At 44.7% G+C, this 23,978-nt stretch overlaps 1 protein-coding gene across 2 annotated transcripts in view; it reads right to left on the bottom strand.

The window, feature by feature from the left end:
- NUDCD1 (NudC domain containing 1) overlaps positions 1-23,978 on the bottom strand; it is a 156,060-nt gene that overhangs the window by 30,129 nt on the left and 101,953 nt on the right. For both annotated transcript variants that reach the window (XM_059723807.1, XM_014611617.3), the window contains exon 8: positions 20,193-20,318. In XM_059723807.1, the coding sequence (XP_059579790.1) occupies positions 20,193-20,318 (126 nt within the window). The remainder of the gene's footprint in view (positions 1-20,192; positions 20,319-23,978) is intronic.

The following is a 23,978-nucleotide window of genomic DNA, read 5'->3' as shown; positions in this document are numbered from 1 at the left end:
CTGCTTATCTTCCTTTAAAGAAGGGCTATGTATATATTTATATACAATTTATATAGTGTCAAAAGAAAGCAAATGTTAAAGAAGTTATCAGTGCCCCATATTAAACTTCCACAACAAACTAAGATTAATCATACAGAAACTAAGAATTTTAAATAACTTTTGTTCAAGTAAATATACAGGAAACCCTCACTATTCGCAAATCTGCTATTTGTAGATTCGAATATTTGCGGTGCGCTGCACCAGTGGGGTGGGTCGGGGCGAGCGCTGTCGCGGCTCCCTCTGGCGCTGCACTGAGCTCCTGCCTCTGCGTAAGCAGGCACAGATTGCTGCATGGAGCCAGGGTGGGCAGAGTCAGGGAAAATGGAGTTGAGAGCAAAGTTGGGCAGGCGGAGGGGAATGGCAGAGCTAGGCAGGCGGTGAGTGAACACTGGGGACGGGGAGGGAGGCAGCAGCATCTTCTTTGCCAGAGGCAGCTGCAGTTGGTCCCCAGGTGCTGCGGGGGGAGTCCCATGCTTCCAGCTTCTTGTGGGGGGGAGCAGGGGGCAGCTGTGGGGTCTGACAGGGAGCCCCATTAGTATTTGTGGATTTTGCCACTCATGGGAATCTCCAGAACAGAGCCTCCACAAATGGCGAGGGTCTCCTGTAAATCTTCATACTTCTTATTGCCACTTAAATGTCACCTATAACTCTAGTCTAACAGAACACAATTAAAAAGACAAACTGTTTTTGTAGTACACTTTTTTCTATATTTAAATAGTAATTCTACAACAAAAGGTAATTATTCTACGAAACATCTAGATGCAGATAAAGAAAATTTATGGTAAGTTGTACTTTGTAATGTTCAGCTTCAGCACACTGTTCTCAAACAACTAATTTGTCAGGTACAATATTCAATATAGAATGGTAGAAATGAGAAAAAAAAATACGATACTATGAACTGGTGTAATTGGAAAGCTAATAGAGACTGTCACTTCAAAGGACAGAACTATTTCTGTTTTCCAGCAACAAGAGGAAGATCAGAGTCAGTGTGGGTCTTTTACTAAATGGGGGAGACAACCTAGAGACAGATAATGTAGACAAGGCTGAAGTTCTCAATGCTTTTTTCACTTTAGTCTTCACAAGTAAGGTCAGCCTCATCTCAGCCCCCAGAAAAATCAAGGAACCAATTTCTAAGCACTTGGAGAAGGTGATTGGGAACAGTCTACACAGACTCAGGAAGAGCAAGCCATGCCTGACCAACCTGATAGCTTCTATGACAAGATGACTAGTTCTGTTGATGCAGGGAGAGCAGTGGACACTATATACTTATACAACATTCTTGCAGAGCAAGCAAAGGAAATACAGGTTGGATGAAGGGACTGTAAAGTGGATAGAGGATAGACAGAGGCTGGATCATTGTGATCAAAGATAGTAATGAGTGGGTCAATGTCTAATTGGCAGCTGATATCCAGTGGAGTGGCCCAGGAGTCAGTCGTGGGGCTGGTTCTGTTCAATATCTTCAACAATGACCTGAAAGATGGGATGGTGTATACACTCAGCAAGTTTGCAGATGACACCAAACTGGAGGGAGCAGTAGATATACAGGAATGTAAAGCTAGGATTCAGAGTGACCTAGACAAATTGGAGGATTGGACCAAAAGAAATCTCATGAGTTTTAATAAGGAGAAATACCAAATCCTGCACTTAGGATGAAGCAATTCCATGTACCACTACAAATGGGACCGACTGGCTAAGTAGCAGCTCTGCAGAAAAGGACCTGGGGGTTAGAATGGACAAAAAGGTGAATATGAACCAGCAGTGTGCCCTTGTTGCCAAGAAGACTAACAGCATATTGAACTGCATTACTTGGAGTGTTGTCAACAGATCAAGGGAAGTGATTATTCCTTTCTATTTGGCACTAGTGAACACAGGCAGCAGAAGGTGGGGGGGGAGGGCTAATGGGGCTCAGCCCACCCCAAACACAGGGTAGCAGCAGGCACTGCCTTAGGGCAGCCCAGCTGCATGGTCCTGAAGCAGGGGGGAAGGGTGGGCACGCTGAGCTACCCTGCGCATGCACAGCCAGAATCACAGCCAGCCCAGCCACAGGCAGGTAAGTTTCTTTTAAATGTTTTTTTTTTTTCCCCATGGGCTTGCAAGTGTGTGGGCCGGGAGTGGTCCGAGGCCCTTTTTTCGCACGGCGGGCTGTGGCCAGCAGCCCGGACACGTCGGGTCGGGGAAGACAGGCGGCACGCTAGAATTAGGAACGGACGCTTAGTGGTTGATTAAGATTATTTTACTTGCACCAAAGATGGTCACGGTGCAGGCAGGAAAACTTGCTTGAGTTGTGGTTACAAAACAAAACAAAAAACTCGAACCTGCAGAACGTAAGGGTACGTTGCAATGGGGTTTCGGCGATGGGAAGAAAAAAAATGCAGGACCGGAACCCCGGGTAGAGCTCTGGATTCACTCACACGAAGTTTGCTAGGCTCCGTGGAACTTTGCACGCAGGGAAGGGTACGTTGAGGGATCAGGCGGCAACGGGGAGAGGCGAGAGGTTGATCAGACCCCTGTAGCCTTCTTGAAATACACGCTGGGTCCGATAGGCTCCGCAGCACTTTGAGATCTTCACGAGACGTGAAGTTCTCCTCCAGATGGTTGTGGAGTCCTCCAACTTGGGCGGAAACCACTCAAGCCTCTTATACAGCTAGCAAGCCAATCGCTAGCCGCCATGTAGGAATAATTTAGAACTGGCCAATAGTGGGGCACAAATACAAATGGCAGGAACTCCTTGCAGCGTGCATTTCTCTTTTGCAACCTAGAAATGCACCCTGCAAAGAAAGCTACGAGTGGCAGGAAATAATCCAGCAGTGCCAAAGCGCACACAAACAAAAATTACACCCTTGGGTTGTGACAGCAGGGAGGGCAGATTGAGACCCCCACAGGGCAAGAGAGAGTTGGGCAAGAGAAGGGCAAATCATTCACCCCTACTACTGACCCGCTCCCTCCTGCACTGTGGAGACTGTCCCACAACCTGGCCTGGCCGGGGTCCCATTGAGGTCATAGGACAACCAGAGGCACGACGCTGGGTAGCCAAAGGTGGGGGGGAGGGCACATGGCCCTGATTATTGCATGGGCAAGGGTGGGTCACAGATGCAACTTGGGCTTAGCCTCTACTCCATGTCTCCATGCCTCGCTGTTGCCGCTTTGAAAGTGGCGGGCGCTGCCATGTGCCTCACTACCCAGCCCATCCAGTGAGGCACAGAGCAGAGGCTGAGCCCAGCTCACAGCTGCAGTCCATCCTCACCCATGCAAAGACTGGGGGGGCCATGTACTCTCTCCCCCCCCCCCCCCCCCCGACTGCCTGGCGCTGTGCCTCTGGAGGAGCCACCAGATTCTTCCTGGGGATGAAGAGGGGCAGGGCAGGGCAGGGCAGGCGTGTGGGTCCTAGGGGCTCCATCCCCTCCAGCCCAGTGGTGCAGTTGAGGCTGGACTTGCTACGGCCCCTGGCTCTAGGCCCCCCTGGCTGGTGTGCAGCTAGGGCTAGTGTGGGGAGGCAGCGAGGGTCAGGGCCAGAGCCAGTGCAGCTGGGAGGCAGCTGGGGCAGGTGCACCCACCAGGGCTGGGAGGTGGCTAATATCGCTACTGTCTGTCTGTTTTAAAGTCCTGGAGTGCCTGATTCTACAGTACATACTCCCAGAGGTGGAAAACATCCTGAGTATCGATCAAGCAGGTTTCCAACAAGGTTGAAGAATGTGTGACGAAGTACTTGCACTGACAACATTCACTGAAATTTATTTTCAAAGGAATCTCAAGACAGATACCGTTTTCCTTGACCTCACACAGCAGTGTACAATACTGTTTAGCACACCGGTCTGTTTGTAAAAATAGCAAGAGTCCTACCTCTATGGGTGACTGATGTTGTCGAACTACTCCTTCACAATAGACTTTTCAAGGTGCACATGGGTGAGAAGACAGACCAACGGACTGCCTCAGGGACCTGTTCTTGCTCTGACTTTGTAGCAGGTCATTGCTGTAGAGGTACAAACTCAGTCACGGAAATTCATCTAAGCTGATGATACCTGTTGTGGATTCCAGGCTTGGACTTTTTCTGAGCTAGAACATACTATGAACAGTGATGTTGCAAAGCTGACCGACTACTGTAAGACTTGGCACTTCCAACCATGAACCAGTAACGCAGTTTCCGGCATTTTCCACCTACACAATGCCAATGCTGCTCAGGAGCTGAATATCTACCTGAACGGTCAGAGGCTGAAGCACAAAACACAACCTGTCTACCTGGGAGCAATGCTAGATCATACATTGAGGTACCATGAACACTTGAAAAAGACAGCAATGAAAGTTCAAACACAATTCCCTTCACAACGTGGCTGGGTCACTATGGGGCGCAAGAGCCTCAGCCCTAAGGATGTCAGCTCTTGCCATCTCATTCTGTAGCAGAGTACTGTGCACCAGTCTGGAACCGGTCATCACAAACCAAATCTGATGTGCAGCTACATTCAATGATATGCATCATCTCAGGAACTGAGCTAGTGCTATTGAGTTATAACAGATGCTCTCGTCTGCTCAGCTCCGATTTACAGATTGAATCTTAAAATCTTGAATATTGAACCCTGTATATAAAGCCATTTTGCAAAGCAGAACCACTGTCCCTAAGGACTCTTACTAAATAGACTTGCTTTTCAGCAGTTTTCCACTTAACTGATGTGCTTAGCTGAGGGTGGAGAAGGGTAGTTTTGGAAATAAACAAGAGAAGCATTCAAGAATTTTCTGTGCATTGAGGAAAATAGTTGTTTTTTACCCAACATGAATGCTAACAAGACTTTTTAAAGCTAAACCCTGAATACAAAATTATAATTGCATTTCTAAGTATGTAAGACTGTACCATTACTTTATCCTGCTACTAAATTGATGCTTAACACAAATTTTTTTTCAAGCTTTCAAAAAGACAAAACATGCATCTGTTTTATTTCAGTTGCACAACAGTCTCAACATGCATAAAAAAATAACGTGCTCCTAACCATTGTTATATTGTAATTGCTGAATGTGCTTTACACTGAAAGGCATTCAATTCATCCTGAAAAAATAGGTATTAAGATGATATTATACCAATATTCATTTGAGTAACATGGATGTCAGAATTATTTTTGGTTCCATCAGTCATGCTAAGTAACAACTGATTTTAAGTTTTAGAGACAGAGATTCATTTTTCACTTTGCCTTACTTTACAGTTCTTCAGATTTAGTTGCAGAGTTGTCATTCAACACACTAAGAGCATGGCAATTAGACTTTATAATCAACTGCCTCCGATAGGCTAGTAAAAGTGTACTTCGCTAGGACCTGTGAGATTTGGATTCCATTCCCAGCGCTGCTGTTTCTCATCTGGTTAACAATGGGCAAACGACTTCATTGCTGTGCCTCAGATTCCCCGTTAATAAGACAGAATAATAACGTTTAGTAGGCAGCCACCAATCCTCCGGATCACAATATACACGTAAGAGATCTAGTCAAATACCTGATGAATTCATTGGTCATGGACCAATTCAAGAGCTACACAGCTTGTTACAAGTTTCACAGATGCATGTGTTGTCTGCGTTGGAGTCCAAGATTACAGCATGCTGGTTTCTTCTCTCTCGCTTTGCTTCCATCCTCTGGATCAAAGCTGCTATACATTGAGCAGCACTCAGTGCCAGATGTTTTTTCCAGATTCAACGGGATTCTGTGCATTCCTCTCAGCTTTCTACATTTACTTTGAATGATTTTATATAATTTTTGCATACAGTGTGGTACCACCACAGAGGGTGACTCACTTTTTAGAGTCATCTTGAATCTCCCTATATAAAATATTCTTTGGGAAGACACCATATCCCCTTCTACCGACATGGCTGGCTCATTGTAACCTCTTCTTCTTGACAGTAGTTTCTAAGTATGACAGTCCTGCATGCTCTGTGTTTAGTCCATCGTTTGTGGAAGTTGCTCAGTCTCTTGATGTGTAGTCCACGTTTCTGAACCATAAAACAGGGACGACAGCACACAAGTCTCATACACTCATATCTTCACCTTAGCTGATAGTTTGTTGCAATTCCATGCACGTTTTTGTAAGAGTCCAACATTTTCAGCTGCTTTTCTGATTCTGTCAGTTCAGTCTGAAGGTCAAGATTCCTGCTGATTGTAGAACCTAAGTAGCAAAAACTGTCAATGACACCAAGAGGTTTAACCTTCAGAGTGATATACTGGATCTTCCACCCCTTGATACATGATTAATCACAGTCTTTTTGAAGTAACTGCCCTCCTGAAGCTCTTGCATGATTCAGACAATCTGCCCAACAGATTTTGCAGGAAAGATTCACTGGGGGCAAAGTCTCTCAGTACCAAGTCTTTCATAAGCTCTAAACCTCACGATGTTAAGCAAGCCTCCATCTAGTTTGGTTCAAAAGTGAACGTCATTATTGCTGTCCTTGAATATATGAAGAAGCAGGAATGAAAAGCAGATGTTTAAAAAGCATGGTGGCTAACACACCCCTGTTTCACCCTGTTATTGATATCAAAGGTGTTTGATTTTTTGTTTTCATACACTACAGCTGCTTTCATATCTTGATGTAAGGACAGAATTATGTTCAACAGTTTGGAAAGAGAACACAGTTTAGTACAGTTAACAAAGAGGGTCTTTTTAAAGGCCTTCATCAGATTGGTATTCATTTTTCTGTACTTCTCTTGTAGTTGCTTCAGCAAAAATGTCATATCAACGGTGCAGTGTCCTGAACAAATAATGCATTGACTTTCATAGAGTCTGCAACTGAGGAAGCATGATTCAAATGACAATTTTTCCTGTGATGTTCAACAGGGAAATACCTCTACAGTTGTCACAGTCACTGCTATCTCCTCTGTTTTTGTATAATTGTACAAATTAAGCACCCTGAAATCTTGCAGTATCACCTCCTCTTTCCAAGACAGCAGTATAATATCATGAAGCTTTCAAAATAATAGTAATGCTTAGTTACCTTAAAGTGTTTTAAATGCTATGGAGGAGATTTGTATTAGGGCCGTGAGAAATTTCGCCACCAGTTTTGTTTTGACCCGTTTCAAGGTTGAAACAGCAAAATTGAAATGGAACAGATATGGTCGAAACAGCCTTGAAACAAAACGAGGCAAGTCAAAACATTTTGCCATTTCAACACGGTTTCGAAGTTTCGTCCATAAGCTATAATGGGGAAGGTTGAAACAGCCTATAGGTTTGTCATTTCTGGCTGGATTTGGATGAAATTTGAAGGAATGGTAGCCCCTTCTGATGGCATGACACATGCCAAGTTTCAAGAAGATAGGTGAAGGGGGTGTGGAGAAACTACACCCCAAATTCTTGAGAGCCAAACTTGTATCATGCATGTATTAAGCTACAGCCGGGTCAAAACTGCAGGCATGCTAGCCCCTGCTGAGGCCACAAAACCTGCCATGTTTCAAGGAGATAAGTACAGGGTATTCAGGGAAACTGCACCTCAAGCTGTGGACAAGCAAAACTTATGACATGGGTGACACTGTGTGTTAAGGCACAGTAGGGTGAAACCTGCAGGCCTACTAGCCCCTGCTGAGGCCACAAAGCCTGCCAGCTCTCAAGGAGATAGGTACAAGGGGTTCTGGGGCCCTACATCTCTGGCCACAGGTAGGCAAAACTCATGTCATGGGTGCTTGTGCAACTGTGTCCATCTTTTGGGGTGAGGGGAACCACTGCAGGCCTGGCTGCTAGGCCCTGCTGTGGCCACAAAGCCTGCCAGCTGTCAAGGAGATAGGTGTGGGGATGTTCTGGGGCCCTGCACCCCTAGCTGCTGACAGGCAAAACTCGTGACATGGGTGCTTGTGCAACTGCTGCCTCATCAGGCAGCAGGACTGAAGATCCCCTATCACCTGTCACCACAGACCTGGGGGTAATAATTGACCACAATATGAACATGAGCCGGTACTGCGATGCTGTAGCCAGCATAGCCAACAATACACTGGCATTCATCAACTGATGCATCTCTAGCAAAACCACTGCAAAGAAACGATTCTCCTGCTCTACTCAGCACTGGTGAGATTGCAGCTGGAGTACTGCATCTATTTCTAGGCTCCGCACCTTAACAAGGACATGGTAAAGCTTGAAAGTCCAGAGAAGGGCTACCCAGAGACTAGCACGGCAAGCCACATGAGGAAAGGCCGAGGGACCTGGAACTCTTCAGCCTGAAAAAGCAGCTTACCACTATCTCAGAAGCATACATCTAATGCTCGGTGAACAACTGTTCACCAGGGCAAAACTAGGAGTAATGGTCACAAACTCCTAGAAGATCATTTCAGACTTGTTTCAGGCTCAACATTAGGAAAAACTAGACTTCACAACTACGGTGTCCAGACTGTGACCATTATTCCTAGTTTCCCCAAGGGTGCCCTGGTGAACAGTTGTTCACCGAGCCCTAGATGTAGGCTTCTGAAGTAGAGGTAAGCAGCTACCAAGTCCCCTCTCAGCCTTCTCTTTTTCAGGCTGAAGAGTCCCAGGTCCCTCAGCCTTTCCTCATACGGCTTGCCATGCAAGTCTCTGATCATATGGGTAGCCCTTCTCTGGACTCTCTCAAGCTTTACCACATTCTTGTTAAGGTGTAGACCCTGGAGGAGCAGGTGAGGGAGCTCCAGGCCGAGGTGATCAGGCTGTGGTGGATCAGGGCTGCAGAGGACGAATCTGACACGTATTTCCATTCTCTGCAGGATCAGTTTTCCAGCAGACAGACCTCCCAGGAGAGATGCACAGCAAAGGAATGGCAGAAGGTGCCTACCAGAACCAGGGCTGCTCAGGCTAACGTGCTGGTGGCTCCCCAGGTACAACTGGGGAACAGATATGAGGCCGTGGCAGCCTTAGATGAGAAGGTTGAAGCAGATGCCTCCGGGGTGGGGGGCGGCGCCATTCTACACACAGCAGTCTGAGCAAGGATGCAACACCAATAGGAAGAAACGCCAAGTCCTCGTCATCAGAAGTTCCATCCTGAGGGGAATGGAGGGTCCCATCTGCTGACCTAACCCCATGGCATGCGAGGTCTGCTGCCTGCCTGGGGCTTGGATTCAGGATGTTAGAGATGGTCCCGGTCTTCATTCAACCCTTGGACCAGTACCCCATGGTCCTAATCCACATGGGAACGAATTACACAGTCAGGCTGCTAGGATCTGGAACCAACTTCCAACGGAAGTGGTCCTCGCTCCTACCCTGGAGGTCTTCAAAAGGAGACTAGATAGACACTGAGCTGGGGTCATTTGACTCCAGCATTCTTTCCTGCCCATGGCAGGGGGTCAGACTTGATGATTTGCTCAGGTCCCATCCAACCCTACCAACTATGAAACTATGCGGCCGGGAGCAGTCCAGACTGCATCATGAAGGACTACAAGGCCCTAGGGGCCAAGCTCAAGGATACAGGGGCACAGGTGGAATTCTCCTGTTCTACTGGTAAGTAGACACGGACCATGCCATGAGGCCTGCATCAGAGTGGTCAACTGGAGGCTTCGGAGTTGGTGCTACCAGGCAGGCCTCGGGTTCCTTGACAATTACCCACATTTTTGTGCGGGGGGCATGCTCGGGTGGGACGGGCTTCATTTCTCCCGTACAGGCAAGTGCGTCTTTTCTTCCAGGTTGGCGGATCTCGTACGGTGTGCTTTAAACTAGCTTTGCTGCGGGATGGGGCCACAGGGGGACACAAGGACACTTCCCAGCCAAGAAAAGTGATGAGTACAAGAATTACCCAGGTAAGTGACAGGGGTCTGGATAGTCCTAGGATCAAGGGGGTGGTGCAAGCACCCATAGGAGGCCTTAGATGCCTGTACACTAATGCTCATAATATGGGGAACAGGAAGGAGGAACTTGCCCTCCTGCTAGCTAATGCAAACCCGGACATAGTGGAGCTCACTGAAACATGGTGGGATTCAACCCGTGATTGGGTAGTAAACATTAGGGGCTACAGACTGTACAGGCTGGATAGAATGGGGAGGAAAGGGGGGGGGTGTGGCAATCTACATCAAAGAGTAATAACGTCCTCAACAAACAGCACGGGGTCAGAGGAGGGGCAGACTGAAGTGATCTGGGTAAGAATACAAAGGGGTCATGGGGAAAGAGACTTAATGGCGGGTGTCTACTACAGACAACCCAACCAGGGGGAAAAGCTGGACTGGGAATTCTCAGGTCAGTTCGTGGAGGCAGTTAAGTCAAGGGATGTGGTCATCATGGGTGACCTAAACTATCCGGACATCTGCTGGGAGGAGCAGTCAGCTAGGTCTGACCACTCACGTAGGTTCCTAGCTGAGATACAGGACCTCCACCTAACCCAGGAGGTGCACAGTCCCACCAGGGGAAATGCTTTGCTGGACCCGATCCTGGCCACAGGCAATAACCTGGTGGGTTCTCGACCACTTGGCGATAGCGATCATTGCCAACTGGAATTCACTATCCAGTGCAGGGTGTCAAAGGCCTGCAGCAAGGCAGTAGCCCTTGATTTGGACCATTTCAGGCTGGACATAAAGAAGAATTTCTTCACTGTCTGAGCGCCCAAGGCCTGGAATAGCCTGCCACCAGAGGTGGTTCAAGGACCTACATTGAACACCTTCAAGAGAAATTTGGATGCTTATCTTGCTGGGATCCTATGACCCCCAGCTGACTTCCTGCCCCTCGGGCAGGGGGCTGGACTCAATGATCTTCCGAGGTCCCATCCAGCCCTAATGTCTATGAAGTCTTCAGGAGGGCCAATTTCAATGGGTTAAGGAGATTAATAGGAGAGGCACTGAGGTCCCGGAGGGCAGGGGAGTTGGGAGTCCAAGATGAGTGGTCATTCCTTAAGGAGACGATCTTCCGAGCCCAAAGGGTGACAGTCCCAACGCAAATCAAGGGGGCAAGTGTGTTCAAAAGCCCCCATGGCTCACCAAAAGCATTCGGGAACGTCTGAAAGCTAAAAAGGAGGCGTGCATCTGGTGGAAGAAGGAGCTATCACCAAGGAGGATTAAACCTCCATTGCTCAAGACTGTAGGGGAGCTTTCAGAAAGACTAAGGCAGAGACAGAACTAGGACTAGCAACCAGGATCAAAGATAACAAGAAGTCCTTTTTTAAATACATAGGGAGTAAAAAGAAGGCACCACAAAATCTGGGGCCCCTGCAGGGCACGCTTGGAAATCTGGTGGCTGCACCAGATGAAAAAGCTGACCTCTTCAACAAATTCTTTGCCTCCATTTTTTCTGAGCAAGGACCAGGACATCTCCCCCACTGGGATTTCAGACGGACTCAGGAGAGGCACCGCCAGGCCTAGGGTCAGGGACAACCTAGTTAGGGAACTTCTAGTGGGGATGGACATGTTTAAATCAGCAGTTCCAGATGCTCTCCACCCCAGAGTGCTGAGGGAATTAGCAGGGGTCACTGCAGGGCCCCTGGCATGGCTTTCCAAGCACTCATGGTGCTCTGGCCAGGTGCCAGAGGACTGGAAAAAGGCCAATGTGGTCCAATTTTTAAAAAAGGGAGGAAGGAGAACCCCAGTAACTATAGGCCCATTAGTCTTACCTCGGTTCTGGGAAAGCTCTCTGAAAAAATTATCCAAGAACACATCTGCGAGGGACGAGCAAGCGAGAGTATGCTTAGGGGCAACAAACATGGGTTCATTAGGGACAGGTCCTGTCAGACCAACCTGGTCCTCCTTTATGATCAGGTCAGAAAACACCTGGATGCAGATGTCGCAGTGGACAGTCTTTCTGGACTTTTGGAAGGCCTTTGACACGGTCTTTCACCCCATTCTCATTAAAAAACCAGGTGACTGCAGCATTGATCCCTACATAGTCAGATGGGTCACAAATTGGCTAGAGGGCCACACCCAGAGAGTGGTGGTGGATGGGTCTTATTCGACCCAGAGGGATGTGGGCAGTGGAGTCCCCCAGGGCTTGGCCCTCGGGCCATTACTGTTCAACATCTTTATCAGCGACTTGGATGAGAGGGTGAAAAAGCACCTTGTTCAAATTTGCGGATGACATTAAAATGTGGGGAGAGGTGGGCACGGTAGAAGGGAGGGACAGGCTACAACCAGATCTGGACAGGTTACAGGGGTGGGGGGGGATAAGAACAGGATGGAATTCAATACTGACAAGTGCAGGGTACTGCAACTAGGGAGAAAGAACCAGCAGCATACCTATAGGCTGGGGAACTACCTTCTCATCAGCAGAGGGGCAGAAAGGGATCTTGGAGTCATTACTGAGTCCAAGATGAAAATGGGCCGCCAATGTGAGGACGCCGTCAGTAAGGCTAACTGCACCTTGTCATACATCCACACATGCATCATAAACAGGTTCAAGGAGGTGATCCTCCCCCTCTGTGTGATATTGGTCAGGCCGCAGTTGGAGTACTGCGTCCAGTTCTGGGCGCTGCACTTCAGGAGGGATGTGGCCAGCACTGAGAGGGTCCAGGAGGGCCACTCATGATCAGGGTCAGCAGGGCAGACCCTACAAGGAGAGGCTACAGGACCTGAACCTGTTCAACCTCGACAAGAGAAGGCTGAGAGGGGATCTGATGGCTGTCTATAAACTTACCAGGGGGGACCAGCAGGGAATGGGAGAGGCTCTGTTCCCCTAAGCACTACCCAGAGTAACTAGGAATAATGGCCACAAGTTGATTGAGAGTAGATTCAGGCTAGACATCAGGAGGCACTACTTCACAGTGAGCGGCAACTTCCAAGAGAAGTGGTGCTTGCTCCTACCTTAGGGATCTTCAAAAGGAGGCTAGGTAATCACCTAGCCAGGGTCATTTGATCCCAGCATTCATTCCTGCCCATGGCAGGGGGTCAGACTTGATGATCTGCTCAGGTCCCTTGTGACTGTAACAACTATGAAACTATGAATGCAGAGTTTGCATTTTCCTGCATTCTCTTCCCAGATTATGGACTGTTCCCCTCCCCATGTGGTTGCACTCTCCTTCAGTTCCCGGTAGCTAAGTGGAGCAGAAGCATGCTACTGCGAGAGGAAGTGCTGTGATCAAGAACTAGGTTAAACCTTCCCTGGCTCTGTTGCTCCCGCTGCATCTGCCCTTTGGCTTTTGATCTATGATCACCATATAAAACAAACTGTGAAGGTTGCAAAGGCAGGGAAAGGTTAATGCTGGCTCCTGGTGGTGACTTTCTTATAGCAGTGTCCCACCTGTGCTCTGCATATCCTTTTGAAAATCCTGGATCTGCCATTGAGCAGAGCATCTCAAAAAGAGAGATACCCTGATTGACGGTGCTCATAGAAGCTCACTCATTTTATAGCGTGGGAGATGAAACACACTCATGTCTTATAATTTCTGCCAGAGAATTTTGGCATGGAGAGCTTATCAGTCTTGGAGGCAGGATCCAAATAATTTTGGAGATTATTGGTCAGTCAACACCTTTAACTCCACACGGAAACCAGTGGGCAGACAGCATAGGTTATGAAGCTCGTACACACATGCACGCAAATCAAGAGGCACTTTTAAACTGTTGCATACTGTTCCAGCTTAAATGCTCATAGATTTAATTGAAGTCCTTAGTAAATAGTATTGTATTAATGTCTGACAGATTCTATAAGCAGCATTAATGAAAGGTGAACAGCTTAGCAGGTCTTATTTCTAGTCCCGGATCCTAGTTTTTTAATATTACATTTAACTAATAAACACCAACATTTAAATATTCATTAAATCTGAAGCTGCTTACTTTCTTCCCTAACCATATCCTAGATACTCTTTTCGTTTCAGCTATGTTACTCCACTAACACCATGTTACCCACCTAATGGATCTGTGAAGCAGGCTAATGGCCTTCCACATCCAAAGTAATATAAGGTGTTTGCTTGCTCTCCCAGCTTTATACCTTTAGGATACAGTACAGAAAAGAGATGTACTGTATTTTGTCCGATAGTCCTCTATTCCTAAGTCTCCTCTATATTCCACTACTCCTTTAGATCAAGAAAGGATTTCAAAGTTCAGGAACTCAAACTTTGTTTGGGAAACCACTGATAGATGGACAGACAACCTAATATTCCAAGTATCAGGCAAAAAGATTCAGTTCATCAAGTAGAGTTGAATATTTTGTATAGAAAATATGCTACCCATCAAATTATATATTGGCTTCACCCACCACTAGTCAACAGAAATTTAGTTAGCAGTTTTGAGAGAATTTAGCTTTTATCTCCAGGTTGTAACATCATTTTTTTCTGAAGGCTGGCTCTTTAAATTTAAGATGTTTCCAGAAAGATCTTAAGTTTAGTTATCATTAATTTTAAAGTAGGTCAAGTTTTAATATGCATCTTTGATCAGTATTAGAATATGATTAATGCCATCTGGTAAACAGAAGTATCCCAGCATCCAGTGAACATTTTAACTGTGTAGCTGATGTCAACCATGCTTAGACAAATCTCAGATGTGAAAATCAACACTTTAGTCAAACTCATGACCCTGCTATGGCCACCGCTTTCCCCCAAAACTAACAAGCAGGAAAAAAAAGGTATAAAATCTTCAACTGGGAAAGTCAAATCATACAACTGGTTAAATAAAGCCACATCTATTATGAAAGTAACTATGAGAGTTCTGGCCATGAACTATTAATGAGAAAATCATGTTGTCCTTTTTGATTTACATGCAGTGCCTACCTGTCGGAGATAAAAGATCAGGTTTCCTTTTGGTTGTCTGAAAAAAATGGATGCAGGCAGAACAAAATAACATGTCAATAACAGCTATTAGCTTCCTGTATCCACGGTTGCACAAATCTCTCTCAAAGAGAAAGGAAGAACAATCTCGATAGTGCCTGAACAACAATGACTGGGGTCCTGCAAGGAGAGCCTACACAAAAGACCACAATATCCTTTAATTGCAGTCATTTTCTTTTATAAAGACTGGCCTGCTTAATCAATGATTAAGTCTTCCAGGCCTAGACATAATTCTCAGAACACCAGATCTTGCTTGGAAAACATTTGTATCTTGAAATTATGATACAACAGCTATAATGGATAAAAATTATCTAGGAAGTTAGAGAAAGGAGTGACTGAGAATGAAAAGATGTATGTAATGCTTAGTTTTTCTATTCAACACTCAAGTTCCATGTCAGACATCATCTTACAATCCATAGACTAAAATAATTTGTATTACTGCTCATTCTATAAATTCCAATAAAAGTTTATGTTAGATTTAACCGCCAATAAAGCCTCTTCTAAAAAGGGCAGACAGAGAGAGACACCAAACTGTTACTTTAAGCTATCAAGAATTACTGAGGCTATACAGTATGAAAGAATGTTCTGGAATCTTTCCGAACTATAAACAGGACTGAGTTCACCTTGATTTTTTCTGTAGTTACCAGACTGCAAATGAAACTTAGATAAGTTGTACAGTTTTTGGTACAGGCATTTGTGGAGAAGGCTAACATTTGGCTTCCCAGACTCCTACCTGGCCACCACTGCCCTTATCGACTGCAGCAGCAGCTGGGGACTTGGGGCTCCCCCTCCCTCCACTCACTGATCCAAGCCTGGGAGGCAGGGAGGGTGAGCTGGCACAGCCCGCAGTGCCAGTGCATTGTAGTGCTACGGGGGAACCAGTTGGGTGCTGAAAGGAAAAAGTGGTCCTCGCTAGGGCAGCCTCTGGGGCATGCAGCTCCTGGTCACACAGAAGCTGGACAGCCCTGGCATGCTGTATCATAGTTTCATAGTAGCTAGGGTCAGGAGGGACCTGAACAGATCATCTAGCCTGACCCCCTGCCACAGGCAGGAATGAATGCTGGGTTCACAAGACCCCAGACAGGTGATCGTCCAACCTTCTCTTGAAAATGCCCAAAGGTAGGGGCGAGGACCACCCCCCTGGGAAGTTGGTTCCAGATTCTGGCCACCCTAACTGTAAAATATTGCCTTCTAATCTCCAACCTAAAACTATTTTCCATCAGCTTATGACCACTGTTCCTCGTCTCCCCAGGTGGTGCTGGGGAGAAAAGAGCTCTGCCTATTTGCTGTTGATCCCCCCTGACGAGCTTGTAGGCAGCCACCAGGTGCCCCCTCAGCCTCCTCTTGCTGAGGCTGAACAGGTTCAGGTCCTCCAGTCTCTCCTCATAGGGCCTGTCCTGCTGCCCTCTCACCATGTGGGTGGCCCTCCTCTGAACCCTCTCCAGGCTGAACACATCACTTTTGAAGTGCGGTGCCCAGTACTGGACGCAGTACTCCAACCAAAGTACTGACCAAAGTTGCATAGAGGGGGAGTATCACCTCTCTGGACTGGCTTGAGATGCACCTTTGGATGCATGACAAGGTATGGCTGGCCTTGCTGGCTGTGGTCTGGCACTGGCAGCTCATTTTCATCTTGGAGTCAATAATGACTCCAAGATCCCTTTCCGCCTCTGTGCTTTCAAGAAGGGAACTCCCCAGTCTGTATGTATGCTGTGGATTCCTTCTCCCAAGGTGCACCACCCTGTATTTGTCTACGTTGAACCCCATCCTATTCTCCTCTGCCCACTTTTGTAGTCTGTCTAAATCTAGTTGCAGCCTCTCTCTTCAAGTGTGTCCACCTCGCCTCACATTTTAGTGTCATCAGCAAACTTGGACAGTGTGCTTTCCACACCCTCGTCCAAGTCGCTGATGAAGATGTTAAACAGTGCGGGCCTGAGGACCGAGCCCTGGGGTACCCCACTGCTCACATCTCACCAGGCTGAGTACAACCCGTCCACCACTACTCTCTGGGTGCGCGCCATCAGCCAATTTTTTACCCATCCAACTGTGCAGGCATCAATGCCACAGTCACTTAATTTATTGATGAGGATGGGGTGAGAGACAGTGTCAAAGGCCTTCTTAAAGTCTAGAAAGACTATGTCCACAGTGACACCATCATCCAAGGATTTAGTTACTTGATTGTAAAAGGCAATCAGGTTGGTCTGGCAGGACCTGCCTTTGGTGAAGCCATGCCGATTGTCCCTGAGCATGATCTCCCCTGCAGGCCCCCCAAAGATACTCTCCTTGATGATCCTCTCCAAAAGCTTCCCAAGCACCGAGGTGAGGCTTACAGGCCTATAATTACTTGGGTCCTCCTTTCTCCCCTTCTTAAAAATAGGGACCACATTAGCCAGTTTCCAATACCCCGGCACCTGGCCAGATGACCATGAATGCTCATACAGCCGGGTCAAAGGCTCCGCGATGACCCCTGCCAACTCCCTCAACACCCTTGGGTGGAGGGCATCTGGACCTGCAGATTTAAAAATGTCTAGCCCTTCCAGACGATCCCTAACTACATCTGCACTGACTGAAGGCTTGATAGAGCTATCCCCAAGATTGTCCCTACCTCTGGTAGGTGGGATATCCCGGTCCCTGTTCAGGAAAACAGAAGCGAAGAAACTGTTAAAAATATCAGCTTCCGTGTCTGGCGTGGCCACCAGATTACCATTTGAGTCTTGCAGGGGCCCTACATTGCCTGGTACCCTCTTCTTGCTCCCAATGCACTTGAAAATGGACTTTTTGTTGTCTTTAATCCTGGACGCTAGCCTGAGTTCCATCTCTGCCTTGCCCTCCCCAATAGCCCTCCTACACTGCTGGGCCGAGGAGGAGTACTCCTTCTTGGTGATAGTTCCTCCCTTCCACTGGCTGTACGCCTCCCTTTTAGTCGTCAGGCATTGCTGAATGCCCTTGCTGAGCCATAGGAGTTTCTGAGCACTCTTACCCCCCTTGCTTCTCTCAGGGACTGTTATCCTTTGGGCCTGGAGGATCTCCCCCTTAAGGTACGACCATCCCTCGTGGGCGTCCATCTCCTCTACCTTCTGGGCCCTCAGTGCCTCCCCCACTAGTCTCCTAAGCTCAGTGAAGTTGGCCCTTCTGAAGTCAAGGGCTTGAGCCTTGGTGTGAGCCTTAGACGTATCAGGAGGGATTGGCTTTCCCACCACACCACTTCCTGAAAGCAGGTTGCTTGAACAAATTTAGAGGGCTTCTGGAGAACTAAGCTGTTGGACATGGCTGAGCCAGCCACGCCACACTCCTCCATGGTTTAGCTTCATCCCTAGTTTGCCACACACTGTGGATATAGTGAATAGTAAAAGTACTATTAAGCTTAAAGAAACAATACAGTAAGTACAAGTGGGGAACATTTAATCACAGTGTGCAGGCTCATCAGACTGACTGGTGGAGGGAAGCACACAAGGGTTACATGCCCAAAATGTGACACAACAATTACAGTACATCTTGTATACCACACATATCCATGCAGGTATACCATATTTCACAACTTTGGTATGTGCATCAATTAGTTACATCTCCATTGTTAGACCTCCCTATTTTCTTGGAAGATATGTCACTTGATTTATAATCTTACAGTTGTGATTTGCCTTGAAACTCGCTCCTCATAATTTTGGCAGCCCAGCCAAGCCTGATATTATCTTGCCCTGGTATTTACCACCTTCCAGGAAGGGAAAGGGAAAGGCTTGGCAGGGTGCAGTGGGGGGACTTGGCTTGCCAATATTCTCCATACTTGGTACCAACATCAGTCCTTTACTGCTGAAGAAGTGGAGTTGGCTATGGCACAGGCAACCAGAAATCATTCCTACATAATACCAACTATAATAAATTTCAGGGCTAAGGGTGAACCATTCAAGAAATATATGTTTGCTGATGAGGTTTTAAAGAAAATCACACCAGTTAACTGGTGGAAGTCACTCAACCACCAGAATCCATCAGATACTATTGAACACCTTTTAATAGCAGTAGCTTCTGCAGGTGTAGAAAGAAATTTTTCTTCCTTTGGACTAATTCATTCTAAATTGAGAAATTGCTTGGCAACTGAAAAAACAGGAAAGCTAGTCTCTCTTCCAATCTACCTTGCTCTTCCTGTTTGTTCATAAAGTCTGAGTTTTCTACATAACCCATTATTTTAAGTTTTGCATGTTGACGTGGCTGAAATAATCTATTTAACTTTTGTTAAAAAACACATTTCACATTTATAACTAAAATAGTTAAAAATTCAAAAACACATATGCTTGTTTTGTTAAAATAATTGCAAATTTGTTGTTGAAGAAAAATATCCAAACTATATAAGTTTGTTGTTCTAGTTAAATAAAACAATTCAAATGTCTGTTGTCTTTGGTGACAGTTGTTGTTGCCTACAGAGTGGCAAAAATATCCCCCAAATATCTATGATTACTCCAGTGAATTGGAGATAAGTTTACCACCCAATGACTTCACAAGTATCTGCTTCAGTTAGCTTTGGTAAATAAAATAACCAAATCATAATTCAGTTTTTTCATGCAGCTACAAAAAATATCAAAATAAATCACTGCTATAAAACGTATGGCGTGTACCTTCTAAAAATGAAACCAACATCCATCTCTGAGTTGTGAATAATATGTATTAAGGTTGTATCAAACAAACAACAAGAAAGCACTTTCTGCAGAAAATAATGATTAAACCAAGGTTTCTTGACCAGTGATTTAAATTAGTTCAATTTAAATCAAATCCACCCCGATTATCCCCATTCCCAAATAATGACTGCTAAAATGTTTTACTTCTATTTTAAATTGACATCTTTACTAATAAGTTCCCTCTTCACAAAATGTATCTAATTTTCTTAAATATATTATTATATTTATTATATGAACATCTACGTTGTTAATGGTTTCTTGTATCATTCAAACATCTCATCTGTTTCAAATTTGGTTAGAAGAGTTCCTTGAGAATTTAGTGCATGACATTGATTTAATATATACACCTGGTCAATGCAGTTTACACAATACGAATGTGTATTTGAGCAAACTACTGCAGTTATATATATATATTATGCACTGTGATGAACACTTTAAGAAGCCATGTTTTGATGGAAAAGTTATAGATCTTAAACTGTTTACCTCAGCATGACAAGAGGTAATTTTCTTGAGTACTGATTGTACCATTTAGAAACTAAGCAAAAATTCTCTCTTTTTGTCAAATTTCTGAACCTCACATCCATTCACCAGAATGTCCAGTTTATGCTTACTTTGACTAAACTTATTCTCAACTACTGCTACTCTTTCCTTCATAAAAGTATTTTACTGCGCAGTAGGTTTTCTGGGCATTAAATGCATGTGTAGATGCACCTAGTGGCTTGCAGAACAAAATCAGAGAATACTCTTAACAAATGAATCAGACCAGAAGATCAACATAACACACACCCTCACTTGAGAGCAAGGCTAATCAGATTTAATATTTTGTGGCACTTACCACATGAGAGACTTTCAAAGTATTACCATCAAATCTGCACAAACTTGTACTGTCTTCAAGAAAAATATCACATTCCTCCAGTTCCTGTGCATTGCAAGGGGGATTTTCTTTGTCAGGGTTTGGATTCTGAAACAAGAAAATATTGAAATGCAGTAAAAATCCAGAGTCTGATGCACAGTTTTTACTATACTAAACATTATTTTCACAATAAACATAATTCATACTAGGGGTGCACCGATAAAGATTGACCAAAAAAAAATACGGATGGCTGATTATTAACGAGCCATATTGGCCAATACCAATCCGGTTGCTGATATGCAGCCCGGCGAGCAGCGTCTGGCTGGTAAGTCTGTTGGGGGGGGGGGGGGTGAAGGGGCAGACTGAGGGCAGGCTGTTTCTGCGCGTTCGGGTCTGGGTGCTGGGGTCTCCCCAGCATTGGAGGGGCTGGGCCGGGGCTGTGCTCAGGGTGGGTGGCAGCGCTTGGGGGGTGGGAGGGTGGTCTATGGGCCCCCCGCATAGCATGTAGATTTGTCCAGTTTCAGTGAAACTAGGCCACTCAGAAGCTTTGTACCAGGGATGAATTTGTCCTTAGCTATTTGAAAGTTACTAAGTCATATCCATTAATGATTTTGTTACTTGGGTTAGCATACTCCAGATTCTAGGATTTAGTTACATTAGTTGTTCATTAAATTAGGGGAGAGATTTTGTACATGCAAGAATTCTTGTCTGGCCAGGAAAAAGACAAAATGGAATTTATAACATCACTCATTTTATGTTAGTCTTGCCGGTTTGTAGAGGTAATGAATAATCAATCATTGCAGCTTTAGGGCTGTTTATGTCTTTTACCAGTTTCCATGTTTCCCTAGTCATTAGATTGACTGCATATTAAAATATCAGGTAAGCAAGATAGGTATTTTCAAATTCAGTTTTAATCCTGGCAGAAATGCCAAGAAGAAATAGGGTTATTCACTGTGTAGAAGCTCCTATTTACCATCCAAATGCAACCGTCCCCTGAACTTCTACTTATCACTTAAAATTGACAAAATGTATGGCTCTCTTACCCTGTGATCAATGGAAAAGAATACATATCTGGCCTTTGGCTGGTATTTCTCAAGCCATAAAAAAAGCTTAAAACATTAAGAGCAGATTATGGAGTGATAGCTGCACTGAGGGAGTAAACTCAGGGAAATAAATAGCAAAGTATTTGGCATTGTGTAATAAACTAAGAAGACTAAACAAGCCAGGTAAATTTTCTTTTTCTAGGCATGCATAAAGCACTCATTTGGGAATGTAAGGAACAAATCAGATGCTAAACGTACTTGATTATTGTGGTTACTATTTAAATATCTAGGATTCAAATGCTGGACAGAGTAAGACTTTAGGTCAATAACATATCAGTCAAAAATCCATGTACCTGCAAATTTTTTTTAAATGCCAGGATGAAAGTTAAAATAATTCTGCTGTCCAGTTTAATTCATTATTTTTTTAGAGTTATTTAAGATGAAAAGATTCTTGTGAGGAAAACTGACTGTCTTGGTAGAGAAGAGACTACATTATTTATAAAAGACACCTTCAAAATTATGACAGGGCATGATCAAATGGAATGAGTCAGTGATTATAGGTTCTAATAGTACAAGTAACCAACTCAAAGTGAAGAGGAGTCAAAGAATTTAAAATAATAAATTTTTAATTTTCAGTGTGGGTGGAAGGTGGTTTGGGGGAGAGCAGAAAAGAGGGGAAGAAGCAGCAATAGCTAACTGTCATTCTGACTTTTCTTGTCAGTGACTTAGAACTTTCTCAGCCAAGGCATGAAATTCCATGCTTTTGTCCACCCAAAACATTGACCAAATGAGTTTGAACCGTACGGGTACTTTTACATGTGCTCCGGGGGTGGGGTGGGGGTAGAGGAGGCACTTAAATTAGAGCAGATCTGAGAACCATGCTAATTAAAGTGCTACAATGTCTCGTGTATCAGTCCCTCCCCCCGTGTCCAAATGGTGTTGGGGGTGCTTGAACTAAAGCCCGTTCAATGAGCTTTAAAGTGCCCCCACTGCCATTTTCAAGTGTGGGGATGCTGATACACGAGACCCAGGAGGCTGCTGGAGCATGGTAATTACCATACTTCAACGGAGTTGATTAATCGCAATGATTATATTGCGTTGGAGCAGCCTCCCAGCATGTCTACAGGCACCCTATATTTTCACTTCTTCTTTGCTGCAGTTTGCTTATACAAAAGGCTTAAATTGGGCCCTGAATTTTTTCCTAATTTAGCAGCCCTCAGCAAGGAAGGCAACATAGGCCAAAGAACCAGTTAATTGGTCCTGGTATTCTGCAATTTCAAGTATACATGTGAGCCCTACTCCACTAGTATTTCTAAATGATTTAAGTAAGGGTGCATCAATTAAAGCTCTTTATTTTCAGTTAAACTGGTAAAGAAAGAATTATAAGCCAGCAATACCTTTCTCTTTATATTTAGTACCCGATTTGCTTAGGATACCAAGGTATTTGTAGCTGGAGTTGTGATACAGTGAGCTAGAGTAAGTGATATCATTCAATTCTACAAGTTTTCTACTCCTCAAACATCTGCCACAGCACTCATTTTTAGTCTTTCCAGGAGTGAGTATATTTGAATTCATGTACGAAAGAAACTAAAAGAGACATACAGAACTGTGACGAGAGAGAGAAAGAGAAAAAGAGAAATGTAGTCATGAGTAGGTCAGAAGTATGCAGTTGGGCTGCAGATCCATCACTGGACCAAGACTGCAAGTGTTATTTATAATTGGTGATACTTCAAACTTCCTTTAGCTTGTTTAATAGAGAAAATGAAAGACTGACTTGGATATTTTAAAGACATTCAACCTCTGTGTATTTCTAGATAGGGAATAGAAATTCCAAAAAAAGTACAACATAATTCAAACCATAAAATGCAAAATATTCTAGAGTTAAAAGTTAGAGAGATTTCTATTTGTATGCTAGAGTAAAATAATGAAAGATTATTTATATGAATTCTAAATTCACTGGCACACTGTTGATCTGAAAATATAAATTTTCAAAACAGTAATTTATTGTAAATTGATTTGCGTCAATTTTCATAATTTAATCAGTATATGATTTATAATTTTTAATCCTGTTCTCATTCCAAGAATATCTACCATTTACCTGCTGTGAAATCTATTCCTCTTTGCCAGTCTCTGTATACAGCAATATTTGTGAAACATTTAAAAAAAAAAAAAAGAGACAGAAAAAGGCTTACTGGGGTGGAGGGTGGTATTTTGCCTATGAATGTACATGTATAGCATGACAAGGTTCCTTGGGTGAATTTGATATCTTTTATTAGACCAACCCAAATGGTTGGAGAATAGTTATTAAGCAAGCTTTCGGGTTCAAAAACCCTTCGTCAGGCTAAGGAGGTTTCAGCAGTTGTTGCATGCTCTTCCTGGATGGAATGAAAAGTAAACAAGCCAGGGGCTGGGCTGGGCTGGGGAGTCAGTTGCCAGGCAGATTGTATAGCATAGTTCTCACTGCATATTCTTCTACGATCTGCCCAGTTAAACAGCCCAAGGAACCGAGCTTTTATTGCTTGTCTCGACAGACTTTTTACATTAGATTATCAGCACCAAAATTTGTTGAAATTAAGCATCCTTTTTAGTGCCCTCAGAGTACATTTAAAGTTACAGGAGCCTTAGTACAACCAAATACTTAAGCACATGTGCTTATGTGATGTAGTGACTAGGTGTGGGATTACTTACATGTTCACAGTTATTCACATGCTTAAAATATTTTGAG

This window comes from Alligator mississippiensis, chromosome 3 (assembly GCF_030867095.1).
Source record: "Alligator mississippiensis isolate rAllMis1 chromosome 3, rAllMis1, whole genome shotgun sequence".
NCBI classification, from domain to species: Eukaryota; Metazoa; Chordata; order Crocodylia; family Alligatoridae; genus Alligator; species Alligator mississippiensis.
Note: the sequence above shows the minus strand (reverse complement) of the source record. Positions and strands in the feature narration are given on the sequence as shown.